The sequence below is a fragment of the Anser anser genome (assembly GCF_964211835.1).
Source record: "Anser anser genome assembly, chromosome: 6".
Lineage (NCBI taxonomy): Eukaryota > Metazoa > Chordata > Aves > Anseriformes > Anatidae > Anser > Anser anser.
The window spans coordinates 27,499,894-27,522,356 of record NC_139726.1 but is presented as its reverse complement, the minus strand read 5'-3'; the positions used below and the strand labels follow the sequence as shown (position 1 = coordinate 27,522,356).

General features: G+C 41.5%; 2 protein-coding genes across 5 annotated transcripts in view; one reads left to right on the top strand and one right to left on the bottom strand.

Annotated features, from left to right (window-relative positions):
* Positions 1 to 22,463, top strand: part of DYTN (dystrotelin) — a 71,619-nt gene that overhangs the window by 14,187 nt on the left and 34,969 nt on the right. For all 4 annotated transcript variants that reach the window (XR_014586201.1, XR_014586202.1, XM_083842282.1 and 1 more), the window contains 6 exons: positions 153 to 298; positions 1,919 to 2,081; positions 3,765 to 3,835; positions 4,789 to 4,948; positions 7,264 to 7,747; positions 8,310 to 8,456. Coding sequence is in view for 2 of the 4 variants with exons in the window: in XM_083842282.1 (XP_083698408.1) it covers positions 153 to 298; positions 1,919 to 2,081; positions 3,765 to 3,835; positions 4,789 to 4,948; positions 7,264 to 7,747; positions 8,310 to 8,413 (1,128 nt within the window). In the remaining 2 variants the exon portion in view is untranslated. The remainder of the gene's footprint in view (positions 1 to 152; positions 299 to 1,918; positions 2,082 to 3,764; positions 3,836 to 4,788; positions 4,949 to 7,263; positions 7,748 to 8,309; positions 8,457 to 22,463) is intronic.
* Positions 8,480 to 21,656, bottom strand: FAM237A (family with sequence similarity 237 member A). The gene is made up of 3 exons (XM_083842331.1): positions 20,825 to 21,656; positions 17,762 to 18,180; positions 8,480 to 13,687 (listed from the first exon to the last, which is right to left on the bottom strand). Exons 2-3 carry the CDS (start codon positions 18,171 to 18,173, stop codon positions 13,548 to 13,550), a joined length of 552 nt encoding a protein of 183 aa, XP_083698457.1. The 5' UTR covers positions 18,174 to 18,180; positions 20,825 to 21,656; the 3' UTR covers positions 8,480 to 13,547.

The following is a 22,463-nucleotide window of genomic DNA, read 5'->3' as shown; positions in this document are numbered from 1 at the left end:
TCAGTTACAGTTCTAGGGCTCAGACAGCAGCTTCAACTGTTGAATGAATGGACCTTTCGGTGCACATGTCTTGCCTTTGCCTTGGGTTGTGCCTATTTCTGGGCAACTGCTTGAAAATTCACTCCTTTCTCTTTTATCCTTCATTCCAATAGATGTCAGCAAAGGCGAGTGCAAAGCACTTTCTCCGCCCTGTCAGGAACAACCTGTTTCAAGACTGCTGCAGAAGAAAGGAGGCTCAGAGAAGGAGGGCTCTGGAGATAATAGAGGAGAGGCAGTTCCCTACTCACAAAAAGATTGTGTGAGTTTCTGTTTTCAATGAATTTATACTCTCTGAATAAAGTGTCAGGCTGTAGGATATTGCTTGATTGTGTCCTTTGAGTAGCTGACTTTGTTATGACAGACCATGTCATGATTTTTCCATAAAAAATAGAAAGCACAAATAGGGAATTGCTGCACATTGTTCTGTTGCTTAACCACGATTACAATGCTGACAACCTAATGACCAGTTGTCTTATGAAATATAACATGCTTGTGTCTTCCTTCCCTCCTTCCTTTAGCATCTCTTTCTCTCTGTGCCATTTCTTATGCTCAGTCTAAGGTCAAGCATTGCAAATATTTAGCACCTGTCACTGAAAAAATGCATGGGTTTTTAAGCACCTCCTCCATAACGAATTCATTGGAAATTGACTGAATGCTTCCTGCATGTGAACCATAGTGTTTTCACTGAATGTCATTCTACTCAAGTCCCACTGAATCTCAGTCCTGTGGGATTACTCACAATAGTGAGTAGCTGATTTTTTGCATCACCATTACTGTTCTTTTAGATCACCTTTGTTTTGCCTGCTTTTAGTTAGTTTGTAAACTCATTACTGTGTTTCCACTGATCATAGTAGTTAATAATGAGCATTGGAGGTTGTTATGATTTTCCGTATAGTTACTCCTTTCTTGCTCTGGCCTTTTGGTTGATATTTAGGTGAAGAGAACAATGATACAAGGTAAGCACTAAAAACATACGTAGGGAGAAATTCTTTACTAGCTATATAAAGCCTTAGCAGCTTTCTTGCATCTCACGTTCTCCAAATGAGGATTCAGTGAGACTGAAAAAGGGAAAAAAGGTCAGTCCTCTCTAAAAGAATTAAATTAAATTAATTTCATCCTTTTGGGAAGGAAGAGAAAAATCTGGTTATAAAACTCTTTGCTACACTGCTAGGAAAATACTAGAAACCAAATTTTTTATATACACTAAGATCAGTGGGTGATAGTTACAGTGATTCTTGTAGAGAATATTTCAGTGTTCATTCTTTAGAATGTGGTGAAATGCAAAATATTTTCCATTGTTAATTTATCCCCACTTGTATTCAGCAACAAAAATTCACTCTTTGTTCTGAATATCATTTTACTCTTCTGTGGGCAGTCATGATTTCTTTGCAATTCTGTGGGTTTTTTCTTACCTCATGCTTGGGTAGCAGTCAATGAGAAAAAGCAGAATTTGGAGTTGCCATTATAGGTGTCACTGTGTAACTGGTAGGTATCTGGGCTTTTCCCAGCTTAGAATGGACTGCACAGCAGGGTATCTGGCCCTTTGCTATCCTTTTGTAGTTGAATTTCATAATATCTTTAGCTCCTTCTTAATATTGGAAATTAAAAAGAGAAGTAGCAAATTGCACTGATGCTAAATGGATGGAAGAAAGAATCTGCTGTTGAAGTTCTGTTGAAAGAGTGGAATTTGTTTTTAAGGAATTTCGTTCTTTCAGCCAAAATATGCTAGCAGGCGTAGCCAAATCATACCCTTTTCTTAGTCAATAGCATGGCTATCTGTCTATACACAGTGCATTAGCTGCATTTTGACTGTTCTGGGTACCAAAACCATGGAAAACTTGATCCTTTGTCTACTCAGTATTTCTTTGTTGGTGTACAGTCCCCTTGCAGAACTCAGTACTTCACCATTCCCTGAAAACCTGTCTCTCACAGTGGACAGACCTGTCTTGGAGTCACCCACGTTCGTATCTGAAAACAGAACTGTAACACACAAGAGTAAGAATAACAGCGAGACACCAGAGCAAGACAAGACAAAAATTCAGGTGAGTGAAACATGAAGGTGTAATAATACTAAAGCTGGGAGGAAGACCTACCATGTTAACTATCTAACTGATGTCTAATGACCAGTGAAAAAGAATGGACAGCTTCACCTTTTTGTTAATTTCTCACTTTCGGAAAAAAATGGGGAATCTGAAAACTTAGTGAACAAGACTCCTTGACTTCCATGACTTTCAGAAGCATTTGTAGGAATATTTGCCTTGTTAACTTCTTTTTTTTTCTAGTTGTCTTAAAGCAGCACGATAAAGACTGCCTAAGCTAGAGCCCTCTCTCTATTCTGACAGCAAAAAATGCCATCATGTCCTCCCACTGCAAGCAAATGTCAAGGAAGGACATCTTAATTCCTAATAGGCTTGGACCTTTTTTGTCACCATAGCAATATAAGAGGACAGAATGGGCCCTTCTTAAGGATTAACCCAGAGTAGTGTCCACTCCAACTAAAATAGCTCATGCATAAAAGCTCTTCACCCATCTATTTCAAGGTTCCCTGCATAGAAACAATGCTAGAGGAGTGGAAAGGATAGTGTAAATAAAAATAAGTACATAGCAGTTTTTTTGTTTCTATATTTATTTGAGAGGTTGGTAGCTCTGTCCATACTTGGAATATACAGAACACTGGGTTGTGTTCAAACCAGTTTGTGTCATCCACTTATCCTGTTCTTCCCAGAAGCCAAGAGTGCAGTAACTGAGAACTACCGTGTATGTGTCAGGTCACTTCCTTGGCAGCTTCCTGTGCTACTCCTTTGGAATAACTGTCTTCTAGGACTCTGTCCAGCATGAGGTATAGTGCCAGCAAGCACATATCTGCAGTAGCAATGGTGGGCAGATATTGCTTAAGCATGTCATTTTGATGGCTGGCATTTGTCATTTTGGAAAACACTGAGACAGGACTGTAGTGGTACTCTGTCACATGCACTGCAGTCTTGTTCATTTTCCCTCTGGGCTGAAAATTCTTTTTGAGCAGTTTTATATTGATTTCCAACATATTGGAAAATGAGTATAAATCTGTTAGTGCAGGTTGCTTAAAAAGATGCAGATTGTAGGTCCAGTGCAAGGTAGCTTTTAAAAGAATCCATTAGCTTTTGAAGGTCCTGGGGTCTCAGCTATTAGTCTTACAATTAAATGGCAGACCTGATTCCAAACCATCTTATACCATATCTCTAAGGCAGATTACTTTCAAAGTTTCTCCCTGACTTCTGGAACTACTGTCCTGCATGACCCACAGATTTCTACTTTCATCCAAAGATCAGAGGTTTTTCTTCTCCCTTACGTATCCAGTCTGTCTCCCTCCATCTCCTTGTTCCAAAGCAGTTGTGTGACTTGGGAGAGACTGTTTCCAAATCAGAATATTCTATTTTGCAGAAATTCCAAGGTATGAGGTTTTGTTCTGATTGAAAACAAAACTAATTCTGAAAATACTTAGAATGTGCCTTAGGACAAAGAATTTGTTCTATATTGAGTAAATTTTCCAGTCTTTTCTAATAGCCATTAGAAATGCATTAATACGTAAGTTGGTTGTAATCAGCTGAAAAGTTAACTAGTAAATCTGTAAAATGGGCCAAATCCACAATTTACCATGCCTGTCTATAGCAGAATTTGCCTAGAAAATGAAATTTTATTGCTGATAAAGTTATGAACAGATATTTTTCTCTTTTTTTTTATTACAGGCAATAGCCTCTTTTGAAGCAGATATGTTAAAAATGTATGATTCCATCAAAAGTATTCAAAATGAAAGCAGGTAGGTAAATACAGTAATACAACTGAAGACTGGTGGGCATTACTGCTCCAGTGAAGAATGTTGAGATTTTAAATAATTTCCTGTCAAATGGGGATGAATGAAGTAGCTCAGCAACAAAAATCGCAAGTGAAGATCACTGGAAAAACAATTTCAGGCAAAACAAAACATTTTGTTTTGCTTTCATCAGCATTACTGTAATTATTAGTTTAAATAATGTCAACTTGATAATTCACTTCAAGTTTTTAAATCAAGGTAGGATATCTCTATAAAAATATGCTGTAAATCAAATAGAGATAACAAGCCTGATACAGTAACTGCTGGAAAAAAAAAAAAGGCTTAGATTACTACAGAAATCCCTTCTAGTGTTCAAACCTTTGACATGATAGAATATTATTTTAATATTTAATACTTATTATTAGAATGTTACACATTTCATGTTCATTTTTCTTTTGTGTGTATGGTATGGGCTTTGCTGTAACCATGCTCACCTTTTTCTGCCACTTTTGCTTTTCCCTCCGTTTTTTTGCATATATATACAAATGTGCTGTGGGTGTAGTCATGTCTGTGACCACTGAAACCAGAGTCTGCAGGTCAGAGATCTGTGATAAGAGTTGCCAGAATAGTTGCTCCTAGATAGAGGGACTACTGTGATGTCTCTTCCAGTTTCAGCCACCTTTTTGGGAAACATAGAACCCTAAGATGCAAGGCATGGTTCCTGGCTGCACTTCCACTCAGCTCACATCTTTCCTCTAGAACACTCCTGTTCTTGATAATTCTGTTTATGCAGTGCAGTTCTTGAAATACTGGCCTCTAAGCCAGAAGCTATTTCCTGAACGGAAAAAGAGAGGAAAGTTTGTGCTACAGTGTTTGCTCTATTCTGTGATTGGATATATGTGTGTGTGTAATGGGTTATCTGATCCAGCAAAATTCCCACCCTTCTGTGTCCCTGTAAGGTACATGAAGAAGCAATTCAATAAATGGAAGAACGAAGTGCAATTTCTTCACAGCTGCCAGGAAGACAAAAGCTGCAAAATAGAGACAACACTCCAAAGCTTGAGAGCAAGCCATGAAAACTTGCGAATGGAGCTGCAGCAAATAAAGCAAGATATAAAGGTATAGTGAGAAATGTATGAAAAATCTTTACACCTGTGGACAATTACTGAACACTAACTACTACGTTTCTTGCGGACCAGAAATCTTGGTACTATTTCATGCATTCTCTCTTATCTGCTCTATTTTTTGTCTTCAGAGAAAGCAGATAGGCTTACTGCAGCAGGGATTTTCTTCTCATTCTGTATATATCTAGCACCTACCACAGATAGACATGTCTGGGATGTTTAGATACTACTGCAATTAAAATAACGAGAGGGGTTTCCAATAAGAGTGAGAAAATGGTTTCCAACGGAAGTGTTAGATACTTCATTGTGGTTGTTCCTTTAGAGAAGAGTCCCATGTTAACACAGAATAAATAAAATACTTTTCTGTCATTCCTAATTTTTATCTTGTACTGGGATGTAATACAGACCTCTTACAGAAAATATTTTATTACTTTAAATGAACAAGAGTCAATGTAATTTAAAAGAATCTCTAAGGTTCTGAAAAGGCCCTGTTTTACAGGGATTTCATACATGTTTGCCACCTACAGCATTTTGTAGCATTTTTGGCCATGCTGCTTTTAGAGTGTTTTTCAGATCGAACATACAGGAAGGCCAGACACATCTGTAGTGCACAGCTTGATATCACTAGCACATGGAGTCCACCGTGACCTGGTGTGTCATACCATCCTCTGTATATGCTATGACACTGGCCTGTCCCCAAAATGTAGGGTTGGCTGCACATGTGCAGTTAGGTGTCCAGTGCATCCCAGTTACTCAGACTGTTCATGCAATAATGGTATTTGCCATCCTGGTTCCCACTAGAAAATTCCAACTACCATCGTGGCACTGACAACCAGACTGTTTTTGGAATTTTGAATGTTAAAAGGTTTGAAACTGGCTGCTCGTGGCTTGGACTGGCGTACGCTTCGTTGGGTTAAAAACTGTCTGGATAGCCGGGCCCAAAGAATTGTGGTGAATGGAGCCAAATCCAGTTGGAGGCCGGTCACTAGTGCCGTCCCCCAAGGCTCAGTACTAGGGCCAGTTCTCTTTAATATCTTTATCGATGATCTGGATGAGGGGATCGAGTGCACCCTCAGTAAGTTTGCAGATGACACCAAGCTAAGTGCGTGTGTCGATCTGCTCGAGGGCAGGAAGGCTCTGCAGGAGGATCTGGATAGGCTGGAGCGATGGGCTGAGGCCAACTGTATGAAGTTCAACAAGGCCAAGTGCCGGGTCCTGCACCTGGGGCGTAACAACCCCAAGCAGCGCTACAGGCTGGGAGATGAGTGGCTGGAAAGCTGCCTGGCAGAGAAGGACCTGGGAGTATTGGTTGATAGTCGGCTGAATATGAGCCAGCAGTGTGCCCAGGTGGCCAAGAAGGCCAACAGCATCCTGGCCTGCATAAGAAGCAGTGTGGCCAGCAGGTCTAGGGAAGTGATTGTCCCCCTGTACTCGGCTCTGGTGAGGCCACACCTTGAGTACTGTGTTCAGTTTTGGGCCCCTCGCTACAAGAAGGACATGGAGGTGCTCGAGAGAGTCCAGAGAAGGGCAACGAAGCTGGTGAGGGGTCTGGAGAACAAGTCTTACGAAGAGCGGCTGAGGGAGCTGGGATTGTTCAGCCTGGAGAAGAGGAGGCTCAGGGGTGACCTTATCACTCTCTACAGGTACCTTAAAGGAGGCTGTAGAGAGGTGGGGGTTGGTCTTTTCTCCCACGTGCCTGGTGACAGGATGAGGGGGAATGGGCTAAAGTTGTGCCAGGGGAGGTTTGGGTTGGATATTAGGAAAAACTGCTTTACTGAAAGGGTTGTTAAGCATTGGAACGGGCTGCCCAGGGAAGTGGTTGAGTCACCATCCCTGGAGGTCTTTAAGAGACGTTTGGATGTTGAGCTTAGTGATATGGTTTAGTGGAGGACTTGTTAGTGTTAGGTCAGAGGTTGGACTAGGTGATCTTGGAGGTCTCTTCCAACCTAGACGATTCTGTGATTCTGTAATATGTTTTTTTTTTCCCTTAGTTTAATTATTTTACGATGATTTTCCTGCAAATTTAGCCTTTGAACATTATTATTGCCACTTTTCAATGGCATTGAAGCATATGATGTCCTCAGATCAGAATTGTGGAAAAAATGGACACATAGATTGTCCAAACTCAAAGTTTCATTTCACTGTAGAGAAATATTTTATTTGTGGAAAGAATTAGTTTAGTACGTGAGAAATTAAAGAAATAATCGTTATTACGATGACCCCAAATAATTTTTCCCACCTATTTTATCTCTACCAACAACCAAAACATCAATTATTTTTGTGTTTTTTTTTTTTTTTTGTCTATTGTAGACAATGTTACAGTCAACCACACATCCTTCTTTTTCACTGTGTCAGAATATGATACCAAGAAATCAGCATGTCCTTCTGGAAGGGAGAATGCAGGGTGGATTAAATTTTGCCCAAATAAAGCCCATTTCTAGAACATGTGCAGACTGGAAAGCTTTGAATCACCCCAACTCTGAAAATAGAATGCAGCTTTTAGAGACACCTGAGGTTCCTGCTACAATGAACTTTATATTCTCAGAAGACCCAGTGAAGTCAGTGACCCCGCAGAGTGACGGACTTTTTATTGGACAGTGTAAAAAAGCAAAAGAGAATCAAACTTATCTGCCTGAATTGATGGAAAACTCCTGCAGTGGCATTGTGGGGAATACAGCTCTTACTCCCAGTGCAATACAGATACCACCTGATGAGAAGGAAGTCAGTGAGGAAGTGGAACTGCAGCAGCTAGTGATGAAATTGAAGGATGCATTGTCTCTTCAAGCCCAACCAGGTACAAGTTCTCCTGGTTATCTAGACATGTTTTCTCACCTTCATCCAGTTTACTTTATAATATCATTCATAATAATTTAACCCTCAGAGGAAACTCAAAATCTTACCTTTGCCATTGTAGAAGTACTCCAGTGCTATACTATAGGATGGAACACATTTCTTTAAGGTGGAATATAGCCCCTAACGCTTGAGTAATTTGAAACAGGTTAAGTCAAAGCATGTAAGAGGAAGTCAGTCTCAGCAGTCAATTAAGGAGCAAACTCATACTGATGAGGCCACTGGAGGTCTCTTCTGTTGCCCATGCTGTGACACAATAACTTTGACACTAGTCCTAGGCAAAATTGCAGCAGTCCAAATGCCTTTGTAATCAGTGGTCTTACTACAGCAGAGCTTTGTTCAACACTCACGATGCCTCACTTTTGGTAACGAGGATGTAATGAGGAGAGCAACAGAAAAAGCTGCTGTTCATATGGAATTGTGTTAAATTAGAGATTTATAAAGAGTATTGCAGAGCTCTGGCAGCAATCAAATGCTCTGAAAGACATAAAATCCTTTCTTTTCAGCTCAACAGTCAGCTTTGAAGCAGGATTTCTTCTCTGCAGCTGAACGTGTTTGCAGATCCTTCTCTGACCTCATCAACCAAATAACTTTGCCAACTTGGAAATGATGGAAACTGCCATTCACCTTACAGCTCCTCTGAACTATTGAAGGTAACTAACGCCATGTCAGACACTTCAAAGTATCTCAAATATTGCACTGTAATAACTAATCATAACAGATTTCTGCATTTACTGATTTCACCAGGAACCATAAAAAGTGTTAGAGAATAAGGTTCCCTTTCTATTAGTGTTTTCTAGCTCATGTGTAGTAGGTGTAGGGGCAACTGATTTAAAAAAAAACAGTCTGTCTTCATTAATGCTACACTGGCATTCACAACTGTCCTGTACTCTTTTTTTCACTGCTATTTAACTGATAATGGCTTGTATTTCAGAAACTTTTTTTTTCTATAAGAGACAGCTTGAGTCAGTTGATTTCAATGCTGTGTTTTCTATCACGTCACTTTTTCTTAGTCTGACTGGAAGGAATAAATTCTTAACTATCAGACTTCTCAATACTTGATTCTTAGATAGTCACATTTTTCCAAACTGATAAATCCATGATTAATGGAAAAGATTATTTGCACATTTAGAGGAATTTAATTGCTTTAGAGGAGCCTTTACATTATTGATTAATATATATATTGGTGTAGAATGGTTAATAAGAATATCATGCTTAGTATAGAATGGTTATTAGGAATACAATATTACCTGCAGCATCAAAAATGTGTGAGAAGTCATTTTTTGTTGGTTGCTAGCACTGTAAATCTAAAACTTCAAAAGTATTAAAAATACTTACCAAGCCTGTACACATACGTACGGGCATATATACACATATAAAAACATACATACTATGTGGAAGTTTGGAAATAGATATCTGGCTGTAGGTAGCAGATTGCACTTTTTGAAGTTAAGAAATCATCTATTAGGCATCAGCAGCAAGCAGTCTGGGATTTGAAGAGAAAGAAAGGTACCGGACAAAAGAAACTTTGCATACTGTTTGGTCCATTCATCCTACCGTATCTTATCTATCTTGGTGATGGGTGAGTGAAAGCCTTGGAAAGAACTTAGATTATAGTTAGGAGAAAAATATTAGGTGTTCATTGCTTTCCTTTCATCACTTCTTGTTGGCTGCTTGTTTTACAGCAGTGCAACACCAGTGATTTCAGTGAGATACTCTGGTATAATCTGTAATGATGGAGAGTGTCCTCAATTGCATATTGTCTTAGAGACAGCAGTTCTGAAGGTTGAGATAAGGGGTGAAGATGGGGCGTGCTGAAGATTTGTATATTATTATTAGATGTTTTACTTCTTTGTATAAACTAGGCAATATGAACTCATGGCAAATTTGCCAAGTGGAATTCCTCAATAGTGCAAATGATTACCCATTTCTCCCTCTTAAGCTGTTGATGTGCCATGGTTGAGTTACTTCGTAGGAACTGCTGTATCTCTTCATAATGACAGCAGCAAGGAAAACATTTTTCTCTGATAGTGCACAAAAGTATTTTAAAGATCTGAGAAATGGAAATGATTCAGAACCACTTCAGAGAGAGAAATTGTAGATTGTACTATCATGGTTCTGCAGAAGGTGCACAAAAAGTAGTGAATGAATATGTGCACGTGGGCTCAAAAACACTCATGGTTCGAGAACCATTTGCATGTTTTTAAGGATTCTAGTTGAGTCATTGGAACTACTCCAGCTTGCCAAGAGAGAAAAGACTCCTAATTTTTACAGGAATTTGTCTGTGATTACTAAGAAAACAAATTTAGTTTGGGTGAAAGCAAAATATTTTTGGAAACTGTTGGGGTAAAAAAACAGGTAAATTATATATTCTGGTGCTTAGCTTCATGTATAATATGATGCAATAGGAAATGCAATAGGAAAAAGGCTGATGAAAAGTGTAGTGCTGAAGAAAAGCTGCTCAACAGACCACTTAATTTTCCACAAATGTTTTCCTTCTCTTCAATTTTTCATAACAAATTATAATCACCAAGATAAAGGAACTGTTTGGCTCTTATTAAAATGGCTAGAACTCTTGTTTTCTTTTAGTAACACCTCAGCCACCTTCTTGAAAGACATTACACTATGGCAGTGGTGGTAAGGAACATTCCTGGTTCTTTCTGCTAGTTTAAATCACAGAAACCCTTGATTACATATAATGCAAACATCCAAGAATTACAGCAACAAAGAGTGGTATGCAACTGAAAGCTAACAAGCGTTTTTTCTCTAGCAGATGAAGGGTGAAGAGGATGAAAGGTAAAGAAAATAATTGAGGGAGAAGGATCTCAGAAAACAGGAAATAGATAGTGATGAGTTTGCTAGGAGGTGCATATATCCACATTATCACATGAATAGAATGTAGTGTGAAATAGAAGCTTAGTAGCTTTTGCAGTATACCAGTGCCAAGAGAAAAACAACGATCCAAGGAATGTAACTGATGGTTATGAGAAGATATGCAGCAGCTTCTGATGAGGCTTTGAATACCCTTCAGAGCAGGAGCATCTGAATTAAAATTGGTTGGAAACAGTGACAGTTGACAAATATTGGTTTGGTCAGATGCAGTATGGGACAGGTATGGAACACAAATGCTTATAGATAGATATGCCTGAACCTCCTAGTATTTAACTCTTATTTTATGGCAGCAGGTAAAGACTCAGGGAAGTGTTTTCCCACATCAATAAGCAGCTATTTAGCTGCTAGTTTTCTGTAAGATGAAAGGGGCAAAGTCTCAAGACCTTTATTTTGTTGTCACTCGGTCCAGCTGACAGTGAAGCAATCTCAGTCAGAAGTATTCATCCCATCCTTCTCCTGTCACATTCAGACTGAGAAACAGCAAGCCAAGAGCAGTATCTGCAAAAACAATCCTGGCTCATCCCAGTTTCTGCAACAGAGTTCACAGGGGAGAGTGATAGGAGGCAATATCCTGTCTTTAACCACAGGACAATTTTGAATTATTCTTTTGAGACTGTACAGCAAACCTTGCATCTCATACTGAGAGCACTTGCTTTTTCTTAACACAGCCACCCTAGAAGGCCCCAGTTTATAGTGAGGGTATCGAAAGCAAACAGCATCATCTGGTTGTGTTTTTATGCCAAACTGTTAAGACCTGAATAAAAATAAGTAAGACCTATGTTATAAAACAATTTTAGCTCCAAGTCCTTCAGAGAGAAGAAAATATGTGAGGTAAGAGTTCCTTTAGGAATTTTATCACATGCGAGTTTACATACAATTGCATCCCCTTTTTGATTTCAACACAATTAAAAACAACAGGTTGTCTCCTTTACATGAGCAATTTCCAAACATTCTCCATAGGGTGGCCTACGCTAAAGATTCGTCTGTTTTCCTAGTCTATCCTCCACATACTAATCCTTCCCTGCCCATTTCCTCAAAGGCCAAATGATGCTACTGCCTGTTAATTAAGGAACTTGCTGAAGCAGAGCAGTATTGCAAATTTGTTTAAGCTAAACATAAGCTTGGCCAGCAGTGGTATTTCTCCATTTCTGTTGCTGTCTGACAGAAGGAAGAAGGCTGCCAACAGCCCTTTTCTAGGGATCCTGTTGTTGTAGGAAGAGAATATCAAGATTGGAAGCACTAGCGTCTTCCCAAAGGGCTCTGTGGAAGAGTCTAACAGTACCTGTTCAGATTGTCTGTTTTTGTGTTTTGTAGAGTTTGAGAGCATACAGGAAGAGATAACGTCCTTTAGTACAATACCAATCCTACTTGACTGGCATCCAGCCCCTATCATACTCTGTTGTTAGTCTTAGTAGCTATAGGGACTGTGGGTGAAGACTCTCTCTCATGTTAATACAAAGCTGTGCATAATGGAGCTTTTAGATATATTAATATAATTTAGATAATTAACAACAGTAGAACAAGAGTGAGCAGAACTCTCGTAACAATGCCCTTGCCTCCCTCCCACATGGTAGCTGAACAGTCTTGTAGGCAGTAGCTGTAGGCAGGGATGTGCTCCTGTACTCATACTGCTTTAGTGTCCTCATTTCAACATTTAAATAGTTTGTTGCATGCTTAACTTTAAGCACAAATTTGATTACATTTAAGTTGATAGGCTTCTTGAGGTTTGCCATCTGCTTTCATTAGATCAGGATTTCACCCAGTGGGACTATGTTTAAGTTTTGTTTTGTTCGGGCCCAGTGACCATTTCAAGATTTCATTTAAATATTTTACTACTCAGACCTATTTCTGCAACATGCTGCACACCCAAAATGCTTCTGCAAATGAGGTTTTCTTTGGACATTTTGAAACTAAACAAATAAATAAATTGCCACATGCTCAAGGAAAGAAACTTTGAATGAGCAACTAAATGGACTTGCCCTGGAAAGCTGAATTTTGTGTTTGTGTTCATCTGGCCAGGCAATGAAAGTAATTCATCAAAGCATCAAATGTTACATGCCCCAAGTTTTGTTGCATTAGTTTTATATCAAATTGCCTATTAGAGTTATCAATAACAGTCAGAGAAAACTTGGTCACAAAGAGCTTGCAAACTAAAAAAGAAGCAAATTCAAGTTGTGTATGAGAATTGTGAATTGTTCTGATTACATACTCTGAGAGAATATGTAACATTTTAAAAGCACTTTTATAAATAAAAATCTGGGGGAAATACCATAAAGAGGTTCTGTGAAAACACAGGAGCTGGTAACACCTGTTAACATTTTTATTTTTGCTGGTAAACTGAAAAGATTTTTGGAAGATATTTTTAATATAAAAATACATACTACTTTAGCAGGATGGTGTCTTTCAGCAACAGTTGATTTGCATGTGTATATAACTGCACTCAGTAAAACATCACCACCTCAGCTCAAATCCTGTCCTGGAGCTGGTGGAGGTTTATGGCAACTTTCTGCTCTGTTTGTCTATATGTTGTTGGAAGATCAGTTGTTTCCTGTTTTGGCACCCAAAAGGTAATGATTTGAGTAGGTCACATGCATTACAAAAAGCCTGATATACATACAGATTAAAGTAGGCAACTGCTTATAAACCATGCAGTTTATTAAGGAGACTAAATTCATAGGCAGTGTAAAAAACAAACAAAAATAACAAACACACAAAGTTAATCAGAAATACAGTGCTCATGGTGGAAGAATGGCTACAACTATGTAAATTAACATCACTGAGGATTAAAATGCAAAAATCCAAGAGAAACAGTTCAAAAAAAATCTACAGATTGAGATCTTGAAGTAAATGTGTCATTTCCTCTTTTTCCCTAACTCTCCAATGATTCTTCCAAGTAATGTAGATCTACTCTTACGCACGTGTATATTTATTAAATCTTCAAACATGTCTTTCTTCTTCAGAACTGGTGACCTCTGAATATGAGAAAATGTCCCTGAAAAGTGACACGAAAGCACATATAAGTAATTAATTTCCAAATGACAGAGCCTCAGTTTCCCACATCCGTGCTTCCCCCATCTTTAGCTGCTACTGTCTCTATTTTATCAGCAGTAAACATCTGTCACGGCCCCAGACCTCTTGTTTTGATGATAAGCTATATCCTTCCATTTGCAAGTTGTCTTTCATTGACAAATACTCTGGTCTTTCCCCCCATCACAGACCTTTTCCTTTTCCTTCAGCCTTCCTATAAAACTTTTCCACATGTAATTAGTGGGGTCAGAACATTCGTCTGTTGGAGTCTGCTCAGTCTTACAGACTTAGTTGCTTATCATTGTCTTTGCACAGTGAATGAGATCTCCCACACCATTTAGCAGCATGTTGGGTATTTCCTTGAGGAACTCTATGGGATATTTTCTTAGCAATTTGCCTTCTCAAAATGTAACATTTTAACAGAGTGTATGTTTAATTACCAGACTAAAAAAGCTTAATACAGCAGCCTTTGCCCTACAACCCTCCTTGGCACCCTGCAGCCCTGGCAGAATTGAGACAGCAAGTTGTATCTTATCCCTGGCAGCTGGGCCATATGCAAGAGCTGATCTGAGCCCAGTTACCTGCATCTGTGAGGGGAGGAGTGTACAGCTGTTGCCACTCTTAGGGGGGAGACTGCTGGGGGAGGAGGAGAGAGGTAGAAAAGAGGTAGAGGGTTTTTTGTATTTGTACTCTTCAAATATTAATGCTAGGGTTGTGGTATGTGTCTTCTGGAGAAGGATCTTCTACAATTACTCTTCAGGAAGATTTGCTGTGAGTACAAAAGTTGTGTTTTCCTTGTGTTTTTTAAGTCTTATTTTGGCTTGTTGAGAGTTGTTAAAGCTATGATGTATCTATTTACTCTGTTGTGATATATTAGAAGTGCTTTTTTGAAACCTGCTTTTTCACAGTGTTTAAGGTCTGGTAGGGGAAAGGAATGGATGACTAAAGATGCTTTGGTTGGGTAACTGTAAAGGACTCTTCCCCACTTGTCTCAATCTAAAGCTGACTAGTACTTCTCTGCAGGCTGTCTAGGGGATTAAACATGTTGTTGTACTGCTAGGTTAAGTAGGGTGTCAGTGGCTGGAAGCAGTTTGTCAAGTAACTTGTATAGTAGTTCTGATTTTGTTGTTATGTTTTTCATGGATTGTGTAGAGCTTGAAGAATATCTTCGGACCTGTTGGTAACTACAATCAGGAGCCTAGCAGGACTATATTGATTTAGAAAACAGCGTTTGAAGCCATAAGTCTGGACCTGGGATACTTCTACCACTGTTTTGGTGTACAGTCAGACAACCTTGTTTCCTTAAAATGCCAAGTCTGGGAAACTGTGGAGGTGTTTCTTAGGTGTGACAGGATAGTTCTGTTCAGTACTATCTAGAAGCTTTACCAAGGACTACTGTTTGTTGTTGTTTTTTGTTGGGTTGGTTTGGTTGAATTTTGCTTGGAGGGTTTTTACATTTTTCTTAGACAAGCTCAGTTTCTGCTGCTCGGTTATCACAATGACCTCATGGGATTTATCCTTTAGTTCTGAAATCTGACGCTGTTGTAATAAATGCTGCTTTTAAAGTATTATTATTATGTCCAGATCTGTCTTGATTTTCTATTCGGTATGCTTAAGGAACTACGGTGAATGCAGCTTATAGATCATCCCTGATTTGTGACATCTTGACATTCAAACAAATTGCAATTGTTGTAAATATTTAAGAGGAATAAGATAAAAAAAACTTCAGATAAAGATGTTATGAACAGTTGTAGAAGTAACTGTATAAAGAAAAAAAATAATTGCTTTACTGTTTTACTCCTTTAAAACAAGCCTACTGAAAACTATTTGGACCTGCCCATGTAGATGTGGAATAGGAATAGAATATCAGGTCACTTAAATGCTGTTAATGTTTCTCTCTGGGCTAAGAAAACAGGCTTGTACATCTATTCATGCTTAAGAAGCAGTAATTCCATTCCTCATTGTCTGCTAGGATGTGATTTCTATCTGCAATTACTAACAATTGATTTCTGCTTTCACTGACTAAACAAGGCAGTAAGGTCAAGGGTTACCAAGATTAAGCAGCTGGCTTTGTTAAGAAACTGGGAGACTTGGATAGGAGGTTACATAGTTCCTCCAAGAAATAAAGTGTAGTCTGTCACTGCTATAAGCTGCCTGCTACCAACTGATGTTAATCAAAGGTACAGAGAAACCAGATGAGCTGATTGCAATTCACCAAACAGACGTAAAAGGGGGGGGGGGGGGGGGTTGGAAATCCTTGTTTCTCTTAAAGTGAGAATAAGTAGTAGCGTCTTAATCTCTGCGTGTGGGAGTAAACAAAAGTCAGTATTAATCACAAAACAAAAAAAATGGTACTTTGAAACATCATGTTTTGACTTTTAATCTTGACTATTAGTCTTGAAGATAAATTGTTTGTTTAGGAAAATCACTGTGTGATATGGATGTGAAGAACTAGTTGCAAACAAAAGGCTTAGAGGGAATTTAGACAGCAACATTTGAAGCTATATTTTTGAGGGGGGGGGGAAGAAAAGTGTCTGGTGCTTTAGCATGGTGGTCCTCTTAGCTTTTGATATTACTTCTGGCTCATGTGTGTAAAGCTGTGTTCTGCTCGCACCCAGAAGTGCGTTAGCCTGGTCAAGACTGAGCAGTTTATTGCCTTTGTGATATCTAAGGCCATTTTAAAATGCATCTGGGGTGGTTTGTTCAGTTTAGAATCTGTCACTGCATGAGTTCCTTTTCAGTCTGGGAGATTGATTCAAGTACAACTCCTAGCTTGATGGCTAAAATACTCTGCAGAGAATGGGTGTAAGGACCTCTTGATCCTTCCTATTGAGTCCTGTCTTCCAATGCACACAAAAAAATCAGATTTATGGGTAATAGCTGGACTGTCCAAAGATATAGTGTCCCCAGGGCAGACAAATCCTGAGTTCATGTCCCTTCTTCAGAGACACCCTGATGGGTAACTGCCCAGAGGGGTTCTTCAATATTCCACACTGTCCCCCAAATCCTAATAACTGAAGCTCTTATCTAGGAAGTAGAGATAAGGGTCTGAATCCTTTCAAGTGGAAAGGCAGTTCTACCGTTTGTCCATAGGCCCTATGCACTAAACTGTTGGTGATGGCAGCAGCACTCCTACCTTTCCATCAAAGCATAGCACTTGCCTCTTTTTGAAAGAGGATATTCTCCAGGGAAGGATGCATTGCTGGTAGCAGGGTTAGGACTGAAGCCTTGGAGAAGACTAAGATTTAGGAAAAGCTATGCTATATCTTCCTGCTGGGAATGGGGAGGCTAAGTGACGTGCTACCTTTTGTACATCCTGCTGTGAAGTACCAGCTCTCACCTTACTGCGTGTGGAGATGCTTTAAGTCTATGTATTCTGCTCTGGGGCAGGGAACCTGGAAGTGAGGAACTGCAGCATGTAGTTTCATAGATCCCGTTCTTCTTCTTGAATCCATAGCTGTGCCTGAAACTATGTTTGCACCTGAGTTGTTTGTGTGTTGGACTAAGTTAACAGAACTAGGAACCATCTAGTGGTTGACTACCAGATGGCAATTAAACATATCCTTACTCTTCTGCTGAAAGAGTGCCGCGCTCCCCTGTGGCACTGGTGTGACTGTTCCTGGGTTAATGCAGTCCTCAGAATGGGGGGAATTTGGAACTAGCCTGTCCATGGCACAACAGTGGTTAAATTGTTGGTGTTGAAGAATATCTCTTGTATGTTCAGCTGCTGAGCTGTTGTATTTGTTTGAATCCTTCTGTGTTTAACTTTCTACTCCTGCTGCCTCTCCTGCTCCTTCCACACACACACCCCCTCCCCCCCCCCAAAAAAAAAGACTTAAAAGCTGTCATTAGAGTTCATGTTATTTGGAGGTCAAAGTTTTTACTGCAGTCTCTTTGAACATTAACATGAGTTCTGTACTGGACTGTCTGGCACTAACTTTCAGTGCTGTTACCACATAGTACAATAAGCCTGTGTCTCCCTCCTTTCCTACTAGGGTCTATTTATTGCATATGAGATGTATATTAAATGAGTAGTAACCTTGGTTTCTCTTTGTGTACTGGGAATGTAGAGTAGTGATCTTCTGCTCAGCTTCTGTAAGCTGCCTTCTTCCTAGGCCATGGGTTCTGGAGAGCACACAGTCCACATAGATATCCCAGAAGAGCTGAGCCAGGTCCCAGAACAGAGCCCCATGTTTCAAGTTCTCTGATGATTTCAGGAAGATCATGAAGTCCCAAAAGCCACTGACAGAGTCAGAAATACGAGGCTTCCTCATTTCCAGTAAGACAGCTGAGGAGGATTCCCAGCATTGAGGGTCTGCTTGCCCAAGTGCCAGTGGATCAATTTGGCTATGGCAGAGGAAAGGTGTCACACAGAACACTCCCATGATTAGCAGAGAGCAGGTTAGCCTCATGTTGTAGTGGATTCTCCTCCCTCTGTTACCAAGATCCATTGTGTTACTGAAACATAACAAAACCAAAATAAGCTGAAAAATTGTTCCTGCGTCACTGTTAGATGCAGGAAAAAGACCCTAGCATCTTAAATTATGTAGAAGGCACTAGATGATGATATTTGTTTCTCTGTTATTTAAAAATCCATGTATGTTTTCTTGCATGTGTGAATATAAATACAGTGGAATTGCATTATCCTGTGCAGCAGAAGGGTGTGTTAAAAATTGGTAATCATCCTCAGATCCATATGATGAATTCCTTTATCTGGAAGTTCATATTGAAAATTTTTTGGCCTTTTTTGATTTGCAGGTTCTTAAACTTTTCCAGTAAAGATCCATTCTTTTTTACAGAAAACTTAACCCTTTTGAAAGTCTTGCTTTTCCCCAAATTTTATGAGACCTTTAAAATACTCTGCATACTCCAGGGATCTTCAGGCAGCAAAGAGAAAACTATTTGTTGAAAGTATGTTCTAACAAATTAATGGTAGCTTGCAAAATCATCCATTGACCAGGAGTGTTTTACCTGCTAAAATGCAGAACAATTCTGAAAAGGGGGTATAACAAAGCCACAGCATAACAGCTGTATTGTACAGCATGTATATGTGCACATATATAAATGTATGGAAGCTTATCAGAGATCACTGACAATAGGCTGTTATGTTAACATTGTGAAACTTGGTAAGTAGCTGCAAAGGGAGAAATCCTGAGAATAATAACCTCTGGGGGAAAGAAAGGCTCAGTTGTCTCAATCAGATTTAATTTCTAGTAGATGTTGTGTATTTTCTAGTATGTTTCTAGTATTTGTAGTATATTTCCAATACATCTTTCTGATGTGGAACAGTTTGGGGATTTATTTTTAGTCTAGATCATGGTGTGTGGAGAACCTCCCATTTGCAGAAATCAGAGACATCCAAAATCAGCTTTTAGGACAAACAATTCTGTTTAAAAAGCAACAGCTCAGCACATGTGTTGGGGTTTTTTTGTGTGTGTGTGTCCTCTTTTTGAGGAAAAAGCTACCTCTCTTAATTAGACTATCTTAATAAGCAACTGGCTTTTCATGTAGAAAGCCTCCTCCATGAGTGCTCATCAAGAGCAAAAGCAATGTCTCTGCTATGTGATGAAAAACGTCAAAGGCAGGAGTAAGTGTGTGTGCAGAGGTACTGTGTGTGAAATGTAGCCCAGCCACAGCCAGTGTGTAAGACCAGGGAGCACTAGGCTGCTTTTACAAGCGTATTTCATTGCAGTTTTAAAGAACTTTTTGGGGATTGTAGTTCTCACAGTGATATTCTTATCTGGCCCCCTGTGTGGCTACATGGTCAAGTTTTAGGAACATTTTGGAGGCTTTTGACTGTAAAGCAGTTTGAGAGTAAAGTCTGTATTCAGTCTGAATTAGGATCCCATGAGGAATGTTGGCTTGACAGCCTTGGATCTGAGCCTCACATTTCATGAAGAGGGACAGCACGCCCTTCCCACGCTGCTCTGCCTAGTGGGCTGTCACTTATGGCAGCAGTGGTAGTAATGGGGCTGTCCTCGTGCTGCTATCAGGATCTCCAGAAGCATTGTTCTTCTGCACCCTGCTGCTGAAGGCAGGCTTTGATTGCTCTCTGAGAGGCAAAGCTGAAGCCCTCCTGTGGGTCACTGTCCCGTTCCTCCTGGCTGGTGCATCACAGCCCTATGCTGGGCAGCAGGCAGCTGTGCATAGATGCTGGGCAACGTGCACCTACATCTGCTTACCTTGACTCTTTCAAGGGGTGTAACTAACTCTGTTTAGCAAGCTTATAGTCTTCAAAACAACCTGGCAATCTCAGATAGGATCATAGGGGTGGGAGGGAACCCAAACAAATAGTTCGAACTAAGGAGTTTAGTAAAACTGGGGTTTAAGGAGGGTTCTGTCACTTGGGCGGGGGTTAGTTGGTTTCCACTGGTTAACAGCTGAACTGGTTACTTTGCTTTCTTTGCCTCCCCAGCCCCCTTTTGGAAACTTCCTAAGTTACAAAACTGGGTAAGACAGGGAGGAGGGATTCTGGACCTGTCAGAGGGGTGGATGGAGAGGGGCTGCTGCTGGCGGGACATAATAAGAGAGTCTGTCCTGCTTTAGGCACTGCTCGGGGCCAGCAGCCACGACCGCTGGTCCTTACAGTCTGCTTGAACACGGGGAGCACTTTGCTCAAGTCTTCTGCAAGCTTCGGGATTTGTTTCAGTGGTCAAGAGCCGGGGGAATGCCCAGGAAATCTCGGTTTCCATTAGTGCCCTACTTGTGCTCGTGGTGAATGCTTCCATTGAATTCCACCCCTCACACTCCAGATCATAGGGTCAATCCCTTCATAAATTGAAGTTCTTTTGTGTGTGCGCGCGTGTTATTTGCACCTTGTGGCTCCGACTCTTTTTCCTCGCCGCTCTTTGACCCCCCCATCCCTCCTCCCGTAACGAGCGGCGCCGTGCCGCAAAGCGCGAACCCCAAAAGTTCACCGCCCGCTCCTCGCCGCAGCCACCGGTGCCCAGCCCTCCCCCGCCGCGGCCGGCCCCAGGGTGCCCTCGGGGGGTGCCTTCCGGGAGCAGCCCCGCGCCGCACCGCGGCTCCCCCGAGGCGCCGGGCACCGCCGCCCCCGGCCCGCTCCGTCCCTCCCTCCGGCCCTTGGCCCACAGCACCTTACCTCGGCGCTGCGGCGTGCAGGGCGGGCCGGGCCGGGCAGGGCGCTCTCCGCGCCCGCCGCCGCCGCCGCGCTCCTTAAGAAGCCGGGGCGGGCAGCCCCGCTTAGTTTCTACGTCAGGGCTCGGAGAGCAGCCCCCGACACTCGGCGCTACCTGCCTCCCGCCCCGCTTCCCTCGGCGGAGCTGCCCCCGCTGCGAGGCGTGCCCCGCTCCTCTGCCCCCTGCGGAGCTCCCCAGTCCCCTCCCGGGGGCTCGTCCGGCGCCGAGGGGCCGTCGGTGGCAGAGGAGCCGGCCCCTCGCCCGCTCTGCTAGCAGCGTGCCGCTGAGGGGGTCAGGGTAAAAGCAAGTCCCCGTGCTGGAGCTCCGGGGTCCGGACCAGGCTCGGCCACCTGGCACCGTCCTTGCTGTGCTTGGTTGCTGGAGGTGTCTCCTTTCTGTCCTCCACTCTTCCCTCTCCCCTGGAGAAGGCGTCTGTGGGGCAAAACAAGGGGTATTCACTGGTCAGGCTTCAGCCCATACAGCAGCAGCAGGTCCAGCTCTGCTGGCCAGTGAGGTGGAGACCCAGAAAAGAGCCTGGTGCAGGAATTAACTTCAGCTGTGGGGCTGAGTTGTTAATTGCAGCTCAATTCACACAAATCAAGGCAAAGGAGAGCCACCTGCGGGGGGGCTGTGTGCCTTCCAAAAGGGCTACATTTCTCCCACAGAAAATTAACGTGGTCTGTTACTCTTGCACTTCCTCTCTGTGAGGTTCTTTGCTGCATCTCCTTTCCACTGCCAGCCACTTGAAATGGCTGCGAAACTTTGATGCACGTGCCAGAATAGGCCATGCTAGTAGGGAAAAGTGAAAAGGCCCGTGCTCAGCTCTGCAAGTGGCAACTCACTCTGGCACTGGTGAAAAGGCCCGTGCTCAGCTCTGCAAGTGGCAACTCACCCTGTGCTCAGTGTGCCTGCTGTAGCCACCCCATAGCATGCATAAATCATGAAACCAACCTGAAGAGCTGGGGCTCCAGGAACAGGCTGCTAACCAGTGTCCAGCACACATTTTTTTAACAGTAGCTATTTGAAGCAAATAGGGCAGATGAGACCATTCTTCATAACTCTGTAGTCTGCAGGCCAAATTACGTAGCACACTGCTCTGCTGAGCGCCTGAAGTCAGTGCAGCTGCGCCAGTTCATACCAGCTGGGAAGTAGCCCCTTTTTTTTTTTTTCTTTTCAAGACTAATTTGCAGTTCCCTTCTGTCTTTGCACTTCTAACTGTAATCCTTTCTCCATGAGGTAACTCTGCTTTGTAGTATCAGGCTTTTCTTTGTTAAAGTCAGTGGGACCACACTAGCGGGTCTGCTGACAAGTTGGCCTAAAACACTGATTTTTCTGTTAGCTATCTGTATCTTTTTAACTTACATCTTCCTGTGAGCTCGGTCCATGTAAATGGAGAAGCATATTCTTTTCCTAACCCATGATCTTAAAATGTACCCATGGCAGTAAACAGTTATTCTTTTCTTCTGATGCTTTATTTCTGATTGCCAATGAGCAATCCATATAAAAGTGTGTTTTGTGTCTGTAGTACTACTTTATAACAAAAGCAAAAGGAACTTAGGGGGAATGAGAGAGCATCTGACCCGAATCAATAGGTAACTCTGT

Bases quoted from the DNA above. Each gene is read 5' to 3' on its own strand.
- FAM237A (XM_083842331.1), bottom strand. From the start codon at position 18,173: ATGGATCTTGGTAACAGAGGGAGGAGAATCCACTACAACATGAGGCTA. The intron at 13,688-17,761 runs GTTACTACTCAT...GTCACTTTTCAG, and splicing joins GTACACAAAGAGAAACCAAG to GGACATTTTCTCATATTCAG.